The sequence below is a fragment of the Gossypium hirsutum genome, chromosome A11 (genome assembly GCF_007990345.1).
Source record: "Gossypium hirsutum isolate 1008001.06 chromosome A11, Gossypium_hirsutum_v2.1, whole genome shotgun sequence".
In the NCBI taxonomy this organism is placed as follows: domain Eukaryota; kingdom Viridiplantae; phylum Streptophyta; class Magnoliopsida; order Malvales; family Malvaceae; genus Gossypium; species Gossypium hirsutum.
The window spans coordinates 119,610,022-119,633,371 of NC_053434.1; the positions used below are offsets into that span (position 1 = coordinate 119,610,022).

The following is a 23,350-nucleotide window of genomic DNA, read 5'->3' on the forward strand; positions in this document are numbered from 1 at the left end:
TGTCAAACAGACACTGGTAGCTTCGTCCACTATGGCAGCAGAGTTTGTAGCATGCTATGAGGCATCAAACCATGGAATATGGTTGCGGAACTTTGTCACAGGTCTGCGAATTTTGGAGAATGTAGAAAGACCACTCAAATTATTTTGTGACAATAAGTCAGAAGTGCTATATTCCAATAACAATAGGAGTTCATCTAAGTCAAAGCATATTGACATAAAGTTCCTAGTTGTAAAAGAAAGAATACAAAATGGTCAAATATCCATAGAGCACATTGGGACAAACTCCATGATAGCGGATTTGCTCACAAAAGGTTTACCACCCAAGGTCTTTCATGAGCACACTGCTCACATGGGTGTTACACTGTTTGAGGATATCATGATTTAGTGGGAGTTTATATTTCAGACATTCATGTATTTGGTTATTTTCTGATCAGAAATGAAGTATTCAGTTTATTCACTCTGTTTATTATTTTGAAATTGACCTTACTTAAGTTTAAGGAGGACCAGTTGGAAATAGACATGTTTAGATCATATTGCATGTAATTTCCATGCTACACATCCATACTTGATCTATGTCATTTGGTTGCGTTAATGTACGTGATCATGGATGGATTTAGTTACGATATTTGTAACGAAAGTTGCCTTGGTTCTATGTTAACATAATTAATGGACGAGATTGTACGGAATGCCTTTTGGATATGATAGTAAAACTTTGAGCTCATAAGGTTATATAATGACATGTAATTATAAAGTAATTAGTACATATATGTGGTCCAAGTGGGAGATTGTTGGAAAATTTGGACATCACATATATAATAAGGATAATTACATGTTATTATTTACTATCATGATAGGTTAGCCCAAATTAAAAGTGATCTAATTTGGTTAGAATTTTATTGGGCTTTTAATTATTAAATAAAGTATGGGTCAAATATGTGTAGATACTCTTCTAATCAAATTCTAATTAATGATGAGCTAATTAGAATTTGATTAGAACTAATATGCTAAGGTTATAAATATTAGGGTTATAGTCCCCAAATTATACACAAGATATCTTTTCTAATATCCCATCATTAGGAAAGAGAGAGCAGATATTCTCTGAATTTCTTGTGTTCTAATTTGGAAGATCAAATCCCCAAGTTCTAGAAAGTTTCAAGGAATCCATGGATTCAGGTACGCTTCCGCATCTAATTTTGTTCTTGATTTATTCTTAATGATTTGACATGACAGATCCTGGTTTATTAAGTTATATTGTAGATTTATTTTATAAATTCTAACACACTAAACTTTTCTAAATTATTTTTCTTGGTCACTCAATTGTTAAGTGACACTTTTTTAGTTGGTAAAATAAAAATTTAGTCCCAATTTTTATATTTTGTAAATTTGACCTTGGTTCATTATAAAACTATAAAAAAAACTCAAAACTATTTAAATAATAGAAAATTTTATATGAAAAATATAGAAAAATAAAATCTCAAAAATGTTTTTTAAGAACTAATATATTTGAAAAATATAGAAAATTATTATTCAATAGAATCCTACATCAAATTAAAAATAGAACAAAACCCAAAAACGTTAGATCATTACACACTTATTGAATGTTTCTCGAAACTAAATTAGTAATATTTTCAAGTTAAGTTTCATACCCCTAAAGAACATTTAGAATTGATATTAAAAAGGTTTGTGAAATCGACTCTAATGCCATTTTTTAGAAAAAATACAAAATATACCACAAAATTTTCCTTTTTTATACTCGATTCAAAATTTTAATTCATTTAAATTATTTTTTTTATAAATCCAAATTGTAAAACAAATTAGGTTTTGAATTATGACTAATTTATAAAGAAAAAAACATGTCAAAGAACAGAAGAGGTAAAAAGCAGAGAACCAATAATTTTACTTAATATTTTATTTTTTTCTATGTTTTCTAAAGAATTGCTATTGGATATTTCTATAGAGAAAATACAAAGAGAAATTTTGGTGGATTTAAAAGCAATTTTCATTCATTTTCTCTCACTTTATCTTTTTTTTTTAAATTTTATTTAATTTAAAATTTTAGATTTCTCTAATTTTTTTTAAAAGAGAATTTCAATTTTTATCATATTATATATAATCAAGGTGAAATTGAAAAAAAAAGTATAAAAATTGAGGACTAAAATTATTATTATACCAACTAAAAAAGTGTCACTTAATAGGTGGATAACAAAAAAAAATTCTGAAAAGTTTAGTGACCAAATTAAATTTTTTTTAATTAAGTGACGAAAACGAAAATTTACCTATAATTTAGTGAGTCATGTAGCAAGTACTAAATTTTAAATTGATAAAAGTACAAGTACTTCGGCATATTTTAAAAGAAAGAACTCTTAAAACTGTATAATTATTAGTTGTAATTAAAGTAGGCACCAATTGTCAAGTCTCACCTTCTTGGGGTCTTCCGGAAAGAACATCAAACTCATCTATGGCCCCCGAATTTATTATCAAGACAGATTCATTTGGAAAAGTAAAAGGTGGGAAACGTATACACAAATTTCGTAGAAAAGTCCGTTGTTGACTTGTGTCCTGTAAATTTCATCTGTTTTTCTCCTTCCTCATGCTCATATACTTATTGTTTCTGAGCTATTGAGCGATCTGATTTTGAACACTAGGTTGAGATATCTTTTTCTTCTCAAACATCCTCATGTTGTCGTTACCCTCAACGTCCTCGTCCATTTCTAAAAAGAAATATGATGTTTTCTTAAGTTTTAGAGGTGAAGATACTCGCAACAACTTCACAGATCATCTCTACAATGCTCTACAGAGGCGTGGGATTGTCATTTTTAGAGATGATCCAAAGTTGGAGGCGGGCGAAGAGATCGCACCTGAACTGTTTAAAGCAATCCAGCAATCATGGTGCTCGATAATCATTTTTTCAAAAACCTACGCCTTTTCAAGTTGGTGCTTGGAGGAGCTTGAGGAGATAGTTAAACAAAAAAAGGATAAAGAACATAAAGTATTTCCAATATTCTACGATTTGGATCCATCCGATTTAAGGAAACAGAAGGAAAAAGTAGAAGAAGCGTTTGCGAAACATGAAGAGAGATATAAGGAAGATAGAGAAAAGATCCAAAGATGGGGAAATGCTTTGAGGGAAGTGGCTAACATCAAGGGATGGCATTTAAATAACAGGTCATTCTTTCTTCTCTCTTTATTAGTTTTACTGTGTCTTAACAAAATTGTTATTTTTTTTGGATATATATAGAATCCTATGTGTTTTGTCGAAACAGTATTTAGGTCTGCTAGACTTAATTGTTTTTATAATAAAAATAGTCACCCCCGATCTTTACTGGTTAGGTGTATTTTTTTAATTTATTTAGTACGTGAAATAAAAATTGAGCTTGAAAGTACAGTTAGATGTGAGGAAGTGATTAATTAACATCCTCACAACACTAATTAGGAAAATGGTATCATTTTATCATGTGGTATCATCAATTTTAAAATAATAAATTTAGTATTTAAAAATAATTTTATTATGAATGAAATGAGTTTATTTTAAAACGAAAATTCCAGCCCTGATTGAGATTCATGATTAAAAACGTTTAAAACAATCACCTTTCATTATTGAAAAAGTATTCTTTTACTATAAATAATTACTTAGTAGTATCCCCACAATAACTCACCAATTATTATTGCTCTAGAATTTATACTCATTTTCTAAAAGCATAGCTAACAACGAAACAATTTATTTGTTTTATTTCTTTGCCAATGAGTGTGTCTTGTTTTAATTCTCTTTTTTTTTTTAAATTCTTGCCTTTCCTTTTTATTGATAAATAATACCTGTAATTCTAATTAATAATAAAATTTAAAAACTATGAAATAATAATATTTTATAAAAATATTATAAAATTCGATCTTAGTTAAGGGTGAAGTCAAAAATTTTTTTAAAGGGGGTCAACATACAATTTTATCTTTACTAATTTAAAATTTTAAAAATTTTAAAGTGACTAAATAAAAAAATTTCTATTTTAAGGGGGCTAGGGCCCTACCAACCCCTTGGATTCACCCCTAAACCCAGGTTGAACCGAAAAAATTATAGTTACTACATATTTAATTGTAAAGTTCAATATTTGAACTAAAGAGAAAGGTGTGTATTTTGATGTCGAAACATATCTTCCTTTCTTATTCTTGCTTTTTGTTTGCTTCCAAGCTATATTATGATTCAACAATTTTTTTAAAAGAATTAAATGATATTTCCTTATAGACATGAATCAGAATTTATCGAAGACATTGTTAAGAAGATATCAGCAAAATTATGTCAGACTTATACTGTTGTTCATGATGAGCTGATTGGAATTAATTTACATTTGGTGGAGTTGTATTCGAAAATAGACATTGGGGAAGATGATGTTCGCATTATAGGAATTTGCGAAATGGGTGGCATCGGTAAGACGACCCTTGCAAGAATTGCTTATACTCAAATGTCACCTCATTTTGAAGGTAAAACCTTTCTTCTTGATGTTCGAGAAGTTTCGGATAAATGTGGACTTGTTTCTTTACAGAAACAACTTCTATCCCAGATCTTGCTTTATGAATGCTTCAATTTTTTCAATGTTCACGAAGGGAATGCCATAATTAGCCATAGGTTGTCTCACAAAAAGGTTCTTATTGTTCTTGATGATGTTGACAACATACAACACTTGAAATGCTTGGTTGGAAAGTGAGATTGGTTTGGTTTAGGGAGTAGAATCATTGTAACGACAAGAGACAAACATTTGCTTCGATCTTACCGAGTTGATGATGTGTATAAGCCTACAACACTGAATCCTAATGATGCCCTTAGGCTTTTTAATTTGAAAGCTTTTCGTAGTGATACAACGCCGAAAGATGATTTCATTGAGCTTTCTGAACATGTTGTACATTATGCTAGTGGTCTCCCCTTAGCTCTTGAAGTTTTGGGTTCATTTTTGTGCGGTAGAGATGTAGCTCAATGGAGAAGTGCAATCAAAAGACTTAAACGAAATTCTAACAAAGAAATTCTCGATAGACTTCGAATTAGCTTTGATGCATTGGAAGAATGCAAAAGGAATATATTTCTAGATATAGCATGCTTCTTCAATGGAGAGGAGAAAGATTTTATAATAAAAGTATTGGATGGTTGTGAGTTTTTCTCACATATTGGAATAGATGTTCTCATTAAGAAATCTCTCATAAAAGTCGATAAACACAGTCGGTTGTGGATGCATAGCTTGATACAAGAAATGAGAAGAAAAATTGTTAAGGAAAAATCAATTGACGAACCTGGAAAACATAGTAGACTGTGGGAGGAAAAATATGTCCATCATGTCCTAACAAAAAACACGGTAAATCATTTAAAAAAATTACATACTAATTTTTTATAAAAATTTTAATCAACATAAAGGCTTAGTCCAATTGATTTATATAGTATTCCATAAAAAAATTGACATTAAGTAGCTTTGAGATAAATTCCTTTTGTTGATTATAAGTGTTAATAAGGATTTATATAAATAAGTATATAATTTCTTTGAATCACTCTCGTTAGAAATATTTTACTTTATTTAGAACGCTTTATTTACTATATTGTGAATAGTGTTAAACATAAATGCAATTTTTTTTATGAGTTTTATCATATCATTTACACCATTTATTTTGTCTTATTCTCTATTATTGTTTTTTTAGGCTACAAAAATGATTGAAGGTATGATCATCGACAATAAAAGGTAAGAAAATATACTTACATATTTATGATGTGTATTATTAACATTGTCATTAGTTTTTTTTTTGGTAAAAGTATCCAATAAAAGTCAATGGAAAAAACCTTTAATGCTTAATATTAAATGCTATATTTATGAAATTTATCTAGGAACGCATTTGTCTTTCAAAAGAAATGATAGATATGTATCCTTGCTAATATTAAGTCCTTATATTTATTTGATGCACTGATAGTGTATCTTAGTGAACAAGATTTTAATATGTCATCAAAAAGTTTTTAAAAATAAAACCAATCGAATTCATTTTTAATGATGTTTAATAGTTTCATCCAGTAACAATGAATAGAATTATGCATTATTATTGCACCAATATAAATCAAAATTTTAATTCTAATTACTAAGGCTTAGGTAATTCGAAGTCGAATGTGAGTGTTAGATAGATATATATGTCTAAAATGGGTATGTGTGATTTAAAAAAAAAAAGGCTTTTTCATGTATTTTAAGAGTTCTTTAAGGGTCATTTATCAATACCCATAATTGGACACTGTGTTAGATATAAGTACTGGATAAAAGTCCTTAAAAATAGTATTGGAGAAACATAGCTTTTAGGTATTGAATGTTTTTTTTATATTTTAATACTCATTTTTATTTTGCCCATGGTTTTTAGGGAATCCAGTAAGTTGCCCAATTTAAGTGTCGATGCCTTCTCGAAGATGAAAAATTTGAGATTACTCAAAGTGCTTTGCCTCTCAAATTGTGATGATCTCAATTATCTTTTTAATGAGCTAAGACTTTTAGATTGGACAAGATATCCTTTAAGATCATTGCCTTCAACCTTCCAACCGGACAACTTTATCGTACTTCTCTTACCATATAGTCACATTGAACAACTATGGAAGGGGAATAAAGTAAGAATTAAATTCATCCTATCTTTGTATTTAGCTTATTTTATTATAAACGGTTAAATTTTGAATAAGATAATAATAATAATAATTTTGTGATTTATTATGTTTTTTCTTTTCTCTCTAATCTGTTATTGTTTTTGACAGTCCTTGTATAAGTTGAAAATAATCAGCTTTAAAGAGTCCCAAAACCTCATCAAGACACCAGACTTCACAACAGCCCCATATCTCAAAGTTTTGATTATGGAAGGTTGTACCGGATTAGTAGATGTTCATCCTTCACTTGTAGTGCTTAAGAGACTTAAACTTTTGAATTTAAGAGACTGCAAAAGTCTTAAGAGTCTTCCAACCAAAATTGGAATGGAATCCCTTGAAATTTTAATTCTTCTGGGTTGCTCAAATCTTGCAAGGTTTCCGGAGATTGATGGGAAAATAGAACATCTAAAAACTCTTGATCTTTCTGGTTGTTATAAAGTTGAATATTTGCCAGAGAATTTGCAGCAAGCAGAATCTTTGGAAGTGCTTGACTTGAGTGAAACAGCCATAAAAGAACCACCATCCTTCATTTCTCAATTGAAAAATCTTAAAGTTCTGTCTTTCAGTGGATGCAAGGGTCCGTCTAAGTTAAAAAGAAATCTCCTTTCTCTTTTCAAGGTAAGCCAAAGAGGAAGGATGAATTCCATAGCTCTAATGATACCTTCATTATCCGGTGCTTTGAGTTCATTAAGAAAGTTGAAACTAAGGGACTGCAATCTTGGTGAAGGAGATATTCCTAGTGCTATTTCTTGTCTATCCTCTTTGACATATCTTGATCTTTACGGTAACAATTTCAACAGCATACCGGCGTCTCTTACTCGACTCTCCAACCTTGAAACTCTTATATTGTCAAATTGCAGCCTGTGTGATATTGGTGAAGGAGATATTCCTACTGATATTTCTGGTCTATCCTCATTGAAATTTCTTGGTCTTGATGGTAACAATTCACCACCATAGCTGCGCCTTTTACTCATCTTTCCGATGTTCAAATTCTTGGATTGTCAAATTGCAGTGAGCTTGAATCGTTGCCTGTGCTTCTAGCAAGAACGACAAGTGAGAGGACAGGTTATAGTAATAGCATTATAGCCACTAACTGCTACAGATTGGCTGAGAACATTAGTGCAGTAACATTGCTGAAAACACATATTAAGGTTGATTAATCTCTCTTTTTTTCATGGTTTTAGTTACTGAACCACCGATTTTTTTATTTCGCAGCCATTTGCAAATTCAAGAACGACTGATGTTTTAATTTGCAGGTATTTGCGAATTCAAGAAAAGAGTTTGATGTTATTATACCTGGAAATGAAATTCCAGAATGGTTCAGCCAACAGAGAGGCGGCTCTGTAATTGAAATACCTCTGCCTCTCAATATTCAGAATGACAGTGATTGGATTGGAGTCGCTTTCTGCTGCATTTTCGTCAATGATGGTGGTTCCGAGAAAAAGGGTATTGGCGGTACAGCTTATATCCATTGTAGAAATTCTGGACAATCTAGTTATAATGGATCCGTTTTTCAAGGTAGAAATCCTCGAAGGGTCCAATCGGCTTTCTATTGTTTTGGTCGAGAAGATACAGAGCCCATAACAAAGGACCACCTGTTTCTTCGTTATTTCTCCCGTGATAAATTATACCCATTGTCCTTCGAGGATAAATGTGGTGAATGTGAAACCAAGAATTTATGGACCATGGATTGCTCTGATCATGAATGCGATGAGCTTGAGATGTCTTTCCAAGGCACAAATAGATTACCTTCTTTTAAGGTGAAGAAGTGTGGTGTTAGCATAATGTTTGAGAAAGATTTGGAAGAAATAAAAGAGCTGCAGTGCCATACCACTCAATCTTCTCCAAACTTTGAACATATCCATCATCACTCCACTGACAAGGTGGATCCGCAGATAGCACTTCCCTTGTAAAACGAAAATGTAATATCCAGGAGGAAACAGAGGAAGAAGGGCCGCAGCCTAAACGAATGCAAAAAGTTTTCAATTTTATAATTGGACGATCAGAAAAGAAGCAATAATTTAGTATACATTATAATTTTTTCTCCTATTTAGTTAATTTTACAAGTTCCTCTTTTCCCGCTGTTATTGTTAGATGGTACAAATAGATTCTTATTTACCATAATTTAGTATTCATTATATTCGAAACATTGATTGATGTGATGGAATTAGAAATATATTGGTGTCCATAATACGAACATGAATTTGATATAGAGAGTACTAAATTGATATAGAAGCCAAAATCCATTTTGAAATTAAAAGTAAAATAAAAACCATTGAATGGTCACCCCCAAGAATTCAACTTTTCAAACCTTTGATTGAGATGCAAAAAGTCATGTCCATAGAATAGCCATCTTGATATTGACCCCTGTTGTTCTTAGTAGGATTCTCCCTATACTACTGTTTCTGCATTGAAGCCAAGGGAGCTTTATTCTTCTCACATTGTTATTCTTCTCTATATCACAAAGCCTCAAAACAAGGTTTGCATCTCTTTTTCGTTTTTTCTTGTCATTTACCCTGGAAAAGAAGCTTTTGATTAATGGTTGAAATATTTTATACAGCGCCTGCTACAAATGAGAACTCCAACTCCAACAAGAACAAGGGGGCTTCCAGGGCTTATACGAAACACTCAATACAATTGTTGTAAATTTACAACAACTTTGGCCTTCGAAGCTGCAATATCACCAAATATTTTGAATTTGGATCATAAATCCTTAAAAAAACATTTGAATGATGAAAATCTTCAATTAAACTTCACCCACTATAAGACACAAAAGACTGTAATTGTTAATGGAGGAATGGTGTTGTTTCTTTCACTTATTAACTCATCATTCGATCCTCCAGGGAATTCTCGAGCTTTAATAATAGAGCTTAATTCATCAGGTAATGAGGCAACACTATCCAAATATGATATCACGCTGGACATGCTAGGCCTAGCTGCCGCCACTGGGGGCGAGCAAAGCAACCCAAGCTTCCACACCAACTCTACTTCTTGCATCACGAACCTCTTTCCCAACCTCCCATCGACAACCGCCAAATGTCTTCTTTATCATAGCAATCCATTACCAAGTCAGCGAGAAAGGTTTCATCTAGCGGTGCTCGAGCTTTGATCGGCCTTCTAAGTTCTACTTCTACCACAAGCAACTTCCAGCATGTATATTCCAAATATTTAGTGTTTAGTTAAAAAAAAAACAGTACACAACAAGATTGCAAAAATTTTCGAGCATTTCAATTCAAGCTTACCATTGATTCCAAAAATGATGAGAAATTTTCGATACAAAATAAAGACAAGCTTTCTAGAGTAGGTAGATTTGGAAGAGGACATGATAGAAAAAGAAATTCACATGGATGATATATTTACATGTAAAATAGATGAAATTTAATAATTAGATTGTTAAAATATCAATTATAAAAGAAAATTAGAAAAGCCTGTAAAACCATATTAATTTTATATGGGTATAGGTAGATGCCTCCCCTTATTTATATACTCTAAAATAAAAAGAAATGATATTTTAATATATATATATTGGTGATAATTTAAATTTTAAAATATCACCCAAATTTAAAATTTATTATATTGACTTTTTTTCCTAAAAAAGAAAAATTTACAAGACTGCGAATAAATTAATAGTTGCCTTGCTATGGAGCAAAAAGCAAAAAAATATTTTAGGAGTTTCCCTATGAGATTAATTATACAAGGTCTATTTGGTGTTGACGCTGGGGTTGCTTTGCTCGCACCCGATGGCGGAGGCTAGGCCTACCATGTCCAGCGTGGTATCGTATTTGGACGGTGTTGCTTCATTTCCCGATGATTTAAACTCGTGTATCAAAGCTCGAGAATTCCCTGGAGTATCCAACGATGAGTTAATGAAAGAACTCCATTTACAATTACAGAGTCGTTTATTTCTCATGGTCGGTGAAGTTCAATTAAAGACTTTCTTTCATTTGTTTCTTTTCAAGATTTACGGTCCAAATTCAAAACATTTGGTGATAGAGAGTCTTGCAGCTTCAACGGCCAAATTTGTTGTAAAATTACATCAATTGCATAGAATGTTTTGCAGCTTCAGTTAAAGCTGATGAAACCCAGCATGTCCACTGTAACAAGCATGTGCTTCTTTTAGGCCAGTGTAGAATGTCTCTTCCACTATGGTTGGACCTCTCTCTTTCCCCTCCACCACTGCACATGGTTTTCAGGGTGGAATCTAGTTCATAAGCCCTCGAAGCTCCCTTGTTCTTGTTGGAGTTGGAATCATCATTTGTAACTAGAACCGTAAAAAATATATCAACCTGTAATCAAAAGCTTCTTTTTCAGGGTAAATGACAAGAAAAAAAAAATTAAAGAGTTACAAACTGTAAAGCTCCCTTTGGCTCAATGCAGAAACAATAATACAGGAAGAATTGTTGGAAAGGTATAAAATTATAAAAAAAAAAAAAACTTTCTTATAAAAAAATTAACTAATTGCTAATGTGACAGATTAGTAAAGTTAATAGAGGTTGATTTTTTCATCCATTTTGGAAGCTAAAATAATTTTTTTTTTGTAAAATTAACGGTTGAAGTAAATTATTATGTCAAAAAAAATATAGTTTTAATTTATTGATAACTCCATGGCTAGTATCTTTCAAGTCTCTGTCCTCTGTAATTTAATAAACTATTGATAATTTCATTTAATAATTGCATTATGATGTATCCAACATAAAATAACTCAATACGTTTACACCACTTGTTTTTAATTATTATTTTCCATTGTCTAATTGTTAAGTAAAATTCAAACCGCCCAACATTTTTAATTATTACTTAAACTATCATCCAGTTTTTCAACTCTCACCTTCTTGGAAAAAATTTTCAATTTTATAATGGGCCGATCAGAGAAGAAGCAGTAATTGTGTTAAACTACTTCACTAGCCTTTCCAAGATTTTTTCTCCTATTTAGTTAATTTTATAAGTTTCTCTTTTTCTCCTGTTATTGTTTGATCGTACAAATAGATTCTTATTTACCTTAAGTTAGTATTCATTATATTCGCAACATTGATCATAAATCCTTAAAAAACATTTGTATGATGAAAATCTTCAATTAAACTTCACCCATCATAAGACACCAAACGACTCTGTAATTGTTAACGGAAGGATGGTGTTGTTTCTTTCACTTATTAACTCATCATTCGATCCTCCAGGGAATTCTCAAGCTTTAATAACAGAGCCTAAGTCATCACTCAATGTGGCAACACCATCCAAATTAATATGATATCACGCTGGACATGCTAGGCCTAGCTACCGCCACCGGGTGCGAGCAAAGCAACCCAAGCTTCAACACCAACTCTGCTTCTCGTATCACACACCTCTTTCCCAACCTCCCATCGAAAGCCGCCAAAATGTCTCCTTTATCCTAGAAATCCATTACCCAGCCAGCAAGAAAGGTTTCATCTAGAGGCACTTTATTGGAAAATATGGACACCACATATAAAAGTGATCTAATTTGGTTAAAATTTTATTGGGCTTTAATTATTATATAAAGTATGGGTCAAATATGTGTAGATACTCTAGTAATTGAGTTCTAATCAAATTCTAATTAATGATAGGCTAATTAGAATTTGATTAGAACTAATATGCCAAGGTTATAAATATTAGGGTTATGGTCCTCAAATTATACACAATATATCTTTTCTACTATCCCATCCTTACGAAAGAGAGAGTAAATATTCTTTGAATTTCTTGTGTGTTAATTTAGAAGATCAAATCCCCAAGATCGGGAAAAGCTTCAAGGAATCCATGGATTCAGGTACGCTTTTGCATTTAGTTTTATTCTTGATTTGTTCTTGATTTATTCTTGATAATTTGGCATGATAGATCTTGGTTTATTCAGTTTTATTTTAGATTTATTTTACAAATCTAACACACTTGAGCTTCGATCGACTTTCCAAATATTTAGTGTTTAGTTTATATTGAAAAGAAAAAAGAAAAAAAAAACAAGATTGCCTTCCAAGTCGAGCATTGCTTCTAGTATTTCAATCCAAGCTTACTATTGATTCCCGAACTAATGAAAAATCATCAATACAAAATAAAGACAAGCTTTCTAGAGGTGATAGATTTGGAAGAGGGTGAGGTAGAAGAAAAAATTCACATGGACGAGGCAAAAGCAACAACAATTGTGGATGAGACAATGATGCGTCGTTGAGAGCACCAAAAATATCCTATCCCTATAAAATAATGAAAAGAATAGTATAAGGGAAGTAGAGTCAAATCCTCAGGGACTGGATTTTCACAAGTTCCTATTCCTCGAGATCCCAAACAGAGTCGTGCCCAAGAAAACCTGCGTACCTGAAAAAAAAAGTAGAATTAAAAGTTTTGATCTGGGAAAAAATAAAATTTAAATTTAAATAGAATCTTGTGTTTATAAAATCTCTTATTTGCACTTTTGCCCCCAAAGTCTTCCACACTTGTATTTTCGGCACCACTTATTTCCTATTTCGCATGCTGGCCCATTTTATCTTTAAATTAATGCTTTTTGCTCCTAAATTTCCTTTTGCTTTCAATTTAGTCCCTATAAGATAAAAAACCATAAATAGCTCAAATTAATAGGATCATACTCAAAATAAATATGTAATTAATACATAAAAATATGTCATTCTAGAGTATTATCAGACAATGATGGATGAAGAAAATGATTGCTGAAATGGAGACAAACCACAATGCTACGAGTACAACAAATTTAGGCATGTGCAAAAAGATTATCATATCAGCAATCAACACGAAGCAACATTTACCAAAGAGAAAAGAATGATGGGAATTTGTTTTTTTACAAAAACATTATACATATACATGGAAAGGAAGACAAGAATAGTAATATGTATAATTGGATAAAAAAGTAAAAATATCTCATTTTCACAAAACAATTATTTAGTAATATGTACTTGAATACTCTATTCAAAGCTTACCAATGCAAACTATTTGATTACTTGTGTACTTATGATGGTCACTAAACTAACTAAAATTACGACAAAGGCAAGCGCACCTATCGAATAATAGTATAACTATGGTGAGTCGGGAATATCGTAACTATGAGGACTAAAAGTACTAGTAATGACTGTTTTTCTATTATTTAGCCAACAAATTAATGGGATTGATTTTAATCTAAAACTAACTAACTAATTACTAAGAACGCAACAGAGAATGAATTAGAAAAATATTTGAAGAAAACCAATGAGATTGACAATACCCAGGGAAGAATCCACCTAGACTTCACTTATTATTCTGAATCTGAATTAAATGATTTATTCACTTGTGCCTTGATCCGTAGAAATTCCTAACTTATATTAATATCTCTTTCGAGAGTAAGAATAACTCACTCTAGGTTGATTAATTGAAATCTCTTTCTAATTAAAACCCCCATTGTCGCATTAACTCGATCTATGAATTCGTATATTAGATTTGACTCTAATTTGGTGGATTTATGTCGCTGTATTTCTAGGATTGCATGCAACTCCACTCAATTATGCTAGATCTACTCTTAAGCAGGGACTTTTGCTCTACTGAAAAAAAGCACATTAAGCATGAATTAATATCCTGAAAAATATTAAAGCAAGAAATAAGTATACATAATTGAGAACAAGATTAAAGTATTTATCATGTAATTCAGAAATCAAATAATAAGATTCATATAGGTTTCATATTCCCTAGGGATCTAGGGAAGTTAGTTCATAATCTGGAATAACATTATCTCAAAGTTAGGAAAACAACAATACATAAAAAAACCTAATAAAACTTCTAAAGAAATTGAATGAAGATCTTCAATCTTGAAGGAGATCAGCTTCTAAAATGAATCTGATGGCATTCTTTGGGTCTTTTCTTTGTTCTTCTCTGCATGCCCCCTTAGGTCCTCTTCTAGTGTGTATTTATAGACTTTAGAATGCTCAAAAAGCCTAAAAATTGGGTTTTTCCACTTGTTTAGGAAACAGGAAGCGATATCGACACGGGCTGGCACATGGGCATGTGTCCAGCCCATGTGGAAATGCCCAGGCCGTGTGGTTCCTGAATATAGCTCTTTTTGTTCGATTTTGGCCCCCTTTTTTGCTCCTTTCACTTCCCTATGCTCACCTAAGTATAAAAACATAATTTTAAAGGATTAGGAGCATCAAATTCACTAATTTACATTATAAATCATCCAAAAAACGTGTCAAGAATGGGATTAAAAACATGTTACTTTTATGGTTTATCAACTTACTCAATTTCTCAGCAGCATATATAATATCTGGTATTGTTCAAGTTATTATGTACATAATACAACCAATTAGACTTGCATATTTCAATTGATCAATTTTCTTACTAGCATTAGATACTAATTTTATTTGAGGATCCATGGGTGTAGATGCTCACCTCTAGTTTATAGTAAGAATGTTTCTTATAACCTTACAAAAAATATGAAATATTGTGATTCAAATGATTGATATATTTGAACGTCACCAAATTTTCCTTCTAAGGACATTTGTTAACATAACCCCCAACAAGTAAGAGACTTGACATCCACAATAGCTGCAAATACTCAGCAATTCCGAGCCAATCCTAAACCCTCTAGAAGAGTTCACCAGCTAAGTATTTCAACTTTAGAAGATAAAGTCGAAAAACTTACTAATATCATGAATTCTCTTTTTGCATTAAAAACAAGAGTGGTCCGATTGTGTGGAATTTGTGCAACACCCAAACAAACAACTACTGCATGCCTTAGTTTGTGTGATGATGCTATGGCCTATTTAGATGCTGTGAGGAACTTTCCTGGACTGCCCCAAAGGCGATATGACCCTTACGCAAGTACATATAACCAAGGATGGAAAGATCATCCTAACTTGAGTTATGGGGCAAACCTACAATATCAGCCATACCAAAACTGGTTTCCATAGTAAACACAAGATTCAAATACCTCTTTAGAAACCATGGTAAATAAATTAGCAGCTAATGTGCTTGATTTCCAATAGAAAATACAATGACAAACTGTTGATTTTCAAAAGAGAACAGAGGATTTCCAAAAGAAAATAGAGGATTTTCAATAGAAAACAGAGGCATCTATAAAATAATTGACCACGTCAATTGAGAAAATCAACTCACTGGGAAAGTTGTTGTCACAGATGAAACCTAACCTAAGACAAAATGCAAATGTAGTGACGATGAGAAGTGGAAAAGAACTGGAACCAAATCCTAGAAGGAATATTGATCAAGATTCTAACCAAGAAAAGCATGAGATCGATGAACAAGTTCGAAGGAAACCTCCATTGTCCAAAATTCAACCTCTGTTTCTAAGACGATTGAACCAACATTGGAAAGGTAAGGAGGAAAAAGAGATCCTTGAAACATTCAGAAATGTCAAGATCCAACAAACCATTGTTGGATGCCATCAAACAAATTTTGTGATATGCCAAGTTCCTTAAGGAGCTTTGCACCAACAAGTGAAAATTGACTAGAAATGAAAAAGTAAGTGTTGGTGAAAATGTATTTGCAGTGTTGCAGCGGAGGATGTCGGCAAAATGTAAAGACATGGGAATGTTTGCAATACCATGCAAAATATGCCACTTAGGAATTAAAAAAGCTATGTATGATTTAAATGCCTCCATAAATGTAATGCATTTTTCTATTTATAGATCACTTAACATGGATTCTTTTTTATGAAAATAGGTATTATCATGCAATTGGCAGACAGGTCTATTGTGCATCCTGAAGGAGTCCTTAAAGATGCATTGGTGAAAGTCAACAGACTTATCTTTCTAGCAAACTTTTATGTGGTGAAAATGAAAGAGGATAACACTCTTGGGTCTTTAGACATCTTGTTGGGGCGACCTTTATTTAGTATCGCAAGTACTAAGATTGACGTGCGTAACGGAACCCTCACGATGGAGTTTGACGGGGAGATCCTGAAGTTTAATGTTTACGATGCTATTAGTCATCCGAGTGAAATCTTGAATGTAAACTGTGTTGACATAATTGACTCCTTAGTAGAAGAAACTTTTGAGCCATCTTATGAAGATACACTTGAAATATTGTTCGACGATAATTTCAATTCATGATCTATTTGCAAATCTATTAATGAATTATTGGCTCCTATGAACACTAAACTTCTACCTTCTGTTGTGTAGGCACCAGATTTGGAATTAAAACCACTTCCCGAGCATCTCAAGTGTGCATTTTTAGAGAATGATGAGACCTTGCCGATTATAGTTTCAAATAAATTTTCCAAGTTCGAAAAGGAAAATTTGATACAAAAGGACCATAAAGAAGCAATTGACTGGACAATTGTCGACTTAAAAGGGATAAACCCATTGACATGATGCATAAGATTTTCTTGAAGGAAAATATGAAACCAAAGCGAAAGGCGCAAAGACGATTGAAGCCAAATATGTTGGATGTGGTAAAAAAATGATAATTTCCAAGCCCATATGATGGCTGTCGATTCCACCAATATAAACCTACACCTAATTTGAAAATTAAAGCAGTATAGGGAGTAGGGTCGATCCCACAGAGACTGGGCTTCCTGAAAATTGTTTATCTCTTGACCAAATTTATGTCTGGGCAGTTGTCGTGCCCGCGATGTTTAGGGGGGATAAAATATGAAACCTGAAATAAACACAAAAAAACGTAAAAAGTAAAAGATGAAATAAAAAAACAACAACAAAGTAATCTGAAGAAAAATCAATTAAACTTAGCTCAGCCTTAAGCACGGGTTTTCCCGTCTTTGACCCGATCCTCGAAATTAGGTGAACTCCTCTTCTCCAATAAGCTAGTTATAGCTACCAAGGACGCCTCAGACACCAACTCTTCCTTGTGTAAATTAGTTATGGAACGTCCTATAACTAACCCTTACCGATCGAACAACCTACGAAACGTTCGTGATTTAGAACTCTAGCAGCTTTGCGTTCTAGAAGAGCCTAGCTCGAACCAATGCCCTCAAACGTTTGGGACATTTAAATCCAGTTACTACTTCCCTTGACGAAACCAAACAGCAATCCCCACTTGGCATGCCAATGTGTTTACGGAAGACCAATTAGACAATCGATCCTTTTGGAATTCCAATTGTACGTCTAGCCACACTAACTCAAACGACGTCTTTTTTAACTTAATGTTGTCTTGACTTTGTGAGTTGACGAAGTCATACTCTTAATCTGGAGAAATAATAAATATCGAAAGTTGAGAGTTGAGAGTTAAACAACTCGGGTTCGTAACTCATGGGTTTTTTTTACGGGGTTAACACCGGCTTAAAGCTGAAAAGGGTTTAGTGTGGCATGACTTTAATCATGCTTGAAGGTTGTGGATTGTGTTTTGGCTTTGTGTGAAGGATGATGGAATTTTGGAAAGGAAAAGGGACTTGGAGAGCAATTGACCCAATTGTGGAAAAGAAACAAAAATTAGAGACAAAGCTACAAAATGCAACGTCAAATTGAAGAGAAAAGAAATGATATTCCAACTCCAAATTGAAAAAAGAAATACAAGAGAGAGAGTAATTCTATTCCAAGTAGAAAAAGGAATACAAATTAAAGGATGATTTTTCTAGGAAACTAAAAGCCCCTATTTATATACATAGGGTTACTAAGAATAGCCTATTCTAAATTAATAAAATAAAAATAAATAATAAATAATAAATAATAAAACTAAATAAAACAAAATAATATCTTCTATTTTTAGATTTTTACAAAGTCAAAATTGATGTTAAATCCTTGACCTTCCCATCTTTATGATTTGGCCCCAACTCAAAGATTTGTCTTTCAATTTGGTCCATTTTTGCTTGTTTTTGACCAATTGCATCCCTGACAAGATTAAATCATAAAAAACACCAATTAAGCAGGGATTAATTCAAAAATAAACCAAGTTAAACACAAGAATTATGTAAATTAGTGTGTTTATCACCATACAATAAAAAAAATTCAGCTAGAACAGCCCTAATACTAGTTGGACCGTCAAGCTAACGACGCTAAACAAGTGCTTGTCGGGAGGCAACCCAATTTTATGTTTTTTTAATTTAATTTTATTTATTTTCTTGCATGTTAATAAATTGTATTCTCTCTTCTTATATCTAGGAGAATCGAGGAATGAAAAATTAAATTTGGAAACGGGTGGCGAAAATAGTAATGAAAACGACATGAGGAGTGTTCTAAACCCTTTCTTGTTCATCATATTTGTTAATCTTATTTTTCACATTGAGGGCAATGTAATTTAAGTAGGGGGAGACATTCCTCATTATTTCTGCTATTTTATCTGTTGTTTATTTGGTTGTGTTACTGTTTCTACTGCCTTGTGCTTGTTTTTGCCCACATTTATTTATTTTAGTATATCCTGCCCATTTTTATACCCAAGATTTTGACTAAGAATTACCCACTATTAAACCTGAGAGCATAATTCTTGTCTACAGAGTTAGTTATGATTTTACTATATTGATTTCATCTCCACTGTTTTACTTCTATTAGGCTAAAATAATTATGATTAATAAAGTTAATCCCATCTTGCTTATAGTAAAATTGTTAAGTTTAACTGCAAAAAGGACACTTAATACGAATATATGCTAAATTTATTTCATGACTGTTAGGTAGTTGTCAAAACTTATTTTTGACACTTGATTGTTTTTCATAGTCCTCCAAAATTAAAATTCCATTTTAAAAAAAAATCTGATGATTCTGTGGTTATGAGCACAAGCTTACAACGTGACTGACTGAGTAACCGGGATAGGGTGCTTGGGTTGTCATCCTATTTGACGTAAAAAGGTTGTGTGATGTGTTAGGTAAAACTCTGCCTAACCGGAATTAAACAAAAAAATTAAGAGTGTGTTGGACTGAGTAACCGAGGTGGGGTGCTTGGGTTGTCATTCCACTTCGCGTCAAAAGGGCAAAAACATTCTTAAACCAATATATATAATATAATAAATTAGGAGTATATTAGGCTGAGTAATCGAGGTGGGGTGCTTGGTTGTCATTCCACTTTGCGTCAAAAGGGTGCGGCCAATACATTCTTAAGCATTAAAAAATAATAATAAATAAATAAAACGAAGGAAAAAAGAGAATTACATTTGGGGACTAAGGGTGGAACAAATAGGGTGTCTTGGTAAGTTTAGTAAATTCCTAACTTTCATGAAATAATCTAAGTCGATTTAATTTTTGTGTGTTTAAGTTGGAGTACTTTTCGATTTTACTTAAAGCAAACTAAAGGTTCTCTTTATTTTCATATGCATCATGCCTAATTTTTATAAAACTTTGGAGTGACATTTCTTCCATGGTAAAATCTAAATTACATAGTGGAATGGAACCATACTTGAGGACAAACATGGGCTCAGTAGGGGGATTAATGAAAATAACATATCCTTAAGAAATAATGAAAAGAATAGTATAAAGGAAGTAGGGTCAAATCCTCAGGGACTAGATCGCTACAGCTTCTTGCTTTTCAAAATCTTGGGCACAATCATGCCCAAAAAAAACATCCTAACTGGGAAAAAAATAAAAAAAAACAGAATTAGAAATATGGACGAGTTGAAATTAAATAAATTAAAATTGCAATCGTAAAAAGAAACAGAGTTGAGGGAATGGGTTTTTCGATTTGAGGGATTCTAGCATCCGATTATCTCGATCCTCATTTGGTTCAATCATAGGCTTTCAGGTGATCCTTCTCATGACCGAATAAGCCAGTTATAGTGGAAGAGGACGCCTACGACCACCAGCTGCACTTTGGTTTTAGCCTTAAGATCTAGAGGAACCTGACTCTAGCCAACCGTCACTTTTGTGGGACCGTCTTACAACAGTGTAATGAATCAATCCCCTGCAACTATCGATAAACAAATAAAACAAAAAAAAACTAAACTGCTACTATCGACAGACCTTTTTTTTTTTTTAAAGTGTAATGAATTAATTTAAATAAAGTGAAACTTGAATATGTTAAAAGTGTTTTAATTATTATTTAAAAAAATTTTATTGTGATATTTGAATTAGTAAGTTAATATATTTTAATTATATTAAAATTTTTAAATAAAAATTTTATTTTATATTAATTACTGTAATTAAAGATATAATATTTTAAAAAATTAATTAAATATTAAATAAGGAGATATGATTTTGTTATTTAACTAAGGAGATATGATTATATTAATTAATTGTTATTTTAAATAAGGATAAAGTAAAAAAAAAACTTGAATATGCCAAATTTCCAATAGAATTCCCAAAACTCCACTTAATAATAATTGTAGGCTCCACACCTATAACCCCGAATTTCCACACCTACTCCCATTCATGGGTATTATTATACACAGATTCATTTGGCAAAGTACAACAGAAATTTCTTACAAAGTCCTTTGTTTTTCCCTCGAATTTTCATCTGTTTTTCTCCTACCTCATGCTCATATACTTACTGTTTCTAATTTGTTTCTTAGGTATTGAGCCATCTGTTTTCTGATTTTGAACATTACATCCACATATATTTTTCTTCTCATACATCCTCATGTCGTTATTACTTTCGACTTCCTCATCCATTTCTAGAAAGAAATACGATCTGTTCTTGAGTTTTAGAGGTGAAGATACCCGCAACAACTTTACGGATCATCTCTACGATGCTCTAAATAGAGGTGGGATCGTCACTTTTAGAGATGATCCAAAGTTGGAGGCAGGTGAAGAGATCGCACCGGAAATATTTAAAGCAATTCAGCAATCATGGTCATTTTTTCGGAGAACTATGCATTTTCAGGTTGGTGCTTGGAGGAGCTTGCGAAGATTGTTAAGCAAAAAAATGACAAGGGTCATAAAGTATTTCCAATTTTCTACGATGTGGATCCATCCGATTTAAGAAAACAAAAAGGAAAAGTTGAAGAAGCCTTCGCCAAATACGAAGAGAGGTACAAGGAAGATACAGACAAGATCAAAAGTGGCGAAATGCTTTGACTGAAGTGGCTAACATCAAGGGATGGCATTTACATAATAGGTATTTCTTTCTTTTCTTCTCCATTTCCTAGTTTTAATGACTAAAAACTTGTCTTTTTTTCTTTATTTATAATTTTGTGAGGAAATGTTGGTTTGGATAGGACGGGTGTCAAGAAGAAACCTGATTGGGCAAATGTTAGGTGCATTAAAGATTCTAGATTTTTCTGTTTCTTGGGTTTCTGCAGGACCGGCTTTGGGCCTTCCGGGTTGGGCCAAGTTATGCTGGTTCATTTATTTTTCTTTTTGGTTTTTCTATGTTTTTGTTCTGAACTTATTTTGTTGTTGACTTTACTGTGGAATAGTATGCCCAGTCTGGAGTTTTTATTCAAAAACACAAAAAAAATCCCCATATTTATACTAAGGAGCAAGTTGTGCATTTTGACGCTATAATATATCTTACTGTCTTATTCTTGCTCTTTGTTTGCTTCCAACCATATTATATTTCATGATTCACTGAACTAAAAATGAAAAACTGCATTTGAAAGATAGCAACTGAATTTAATTTCTTTGTAGGTATGAATCAGAGTTTATTAGGGACATTGTTAAGAAGATATCAGCAAAATTATGTCAGACATATCCGGTTGTTCATGATGAGTTGGTTGGAATTAGTTTACGTTTGGAGGAGTTGTATTCGAAAATATATATTGGAGAAGATGATATCCGCATTATAGGAATTTGCGGAATGGGTGGCATCGGTAAAACAACTCTTGCAAGGGTTGTTTACACTCAAATGTCACCTCATTTTGAAGGTAAAAGTTTTCTTGCTAATATTCGAGAAGTTTCAAACAAATGTGGACTTGTTTCTTTACAGAAACAACTTCTTTCTCAAATCTTGCCAGATGAATGCTTCAACTTTTTCAATGTTCATGAAGGGAATGCCATAATTAGTAACAGGTTGTCTAACAAGAAGGTTCTTGTTGTTCTTGATGATGTTGATAACTTACAACACTTGAAATGCTTAGTTGGAAAGCATGATTGGTTCAGTTTAGGGGGTAGGATCATTGTAACAACAAGAGATGAACATTTGCTTCGATCTTATCGAATTGATGATGTGTATAAGCCTACAACACTAAATCCCACTGATGCACTTAGGCTTTTCAATTTGAAAGCTTTTGATAGTGATACAATGCCGAAATATGATTTCATTGAGCTTTCTAAAGATGTTGTACATTATGCTGATGGTCTCCCCTTAGCTCTTGAAGTTTTGGGTTCATTTTTGTGCGATAGAGATATAATTCAATGGAGAAGTGCAATTGAAAGACTTAAACAAGATTCTAGCAAAGAAATTCTTGACACACTAAGAATTAGCTTTGATGGATTGGAAGAGAGGGAGAAGAATATATTTCTAGATATAGCATGCTTTTTCAATGGGGAGAAGAAAGATTTGGTAATGAAAGTATTGGATGGTTGTGAGTTTTTTCCCGATATTGGAATTGATGTTCTCATTAAGAAATCTCTCATAAAAGTCAGTGATGACAACCAATATTTGCGGATGCATGCCTTGTTGCAAGAAATGGGAAGAAAAATTGTTGAAGAAAGATGTGTTGATAAACCTGGAAAACGTTGTAAATTGTGGAAGGAAAGAGATGTCCATCATGTCCTAACAAAAAACACGATAAATCATTCAACAAAAATTACATACAAAATTTTCTTTTTATTAATATATGATGTAAATCCAAAGCTTAGTCTAATTAGTTTACATATCGATCCTTTAGTGACATTGAGTAGCTTTAAGATAATTTTCATTTGTTGAATATAAATATTAATAAGGATTTGT

General features: G+C 32.4%; 1 protein-coding gene and 2 pseudogenes across 1 annotated transcript; all 3 read left to right on the plus strand.

Annotated features, from left to right (window-relative positions):
* Positions 1 to 2,283: 2,283 nt before the first annotated feature.
* LOC107954734 (TMV resistance protein N-like) lies at positions 2,284 to 8,039 on the plus strand (annotated as a pseudogene).
* A 12,797-nt stretch (positions 8,040 to 20,836) lies between these two features.
* Positions 20,837 to 21,934, plus strand: LOC107962591 (disease resistance protein RPV1-like; annotated as a pseudogene).
* LOC107954888 (TMV resistance protein N-like) lies at positions 21,659 to 23,259 on the plus strand. Its single transcript, XM_041082206.1, has 3 exons — positions 21,659 to 21,798; positions 22,087 to 23,138; positions 23,255 to 23,259. The coding sequence occupies exons 1-3, from the start codon at positions 21,659 to 21,661 to the stop codon at positions 23,257 to 23,259; spliced, it is 1,197 nt and encodes a 398-aa protein (XP_040938140.1).
* Positions 23,260 to 23,350: the final 91 nt, after the last annotated feature.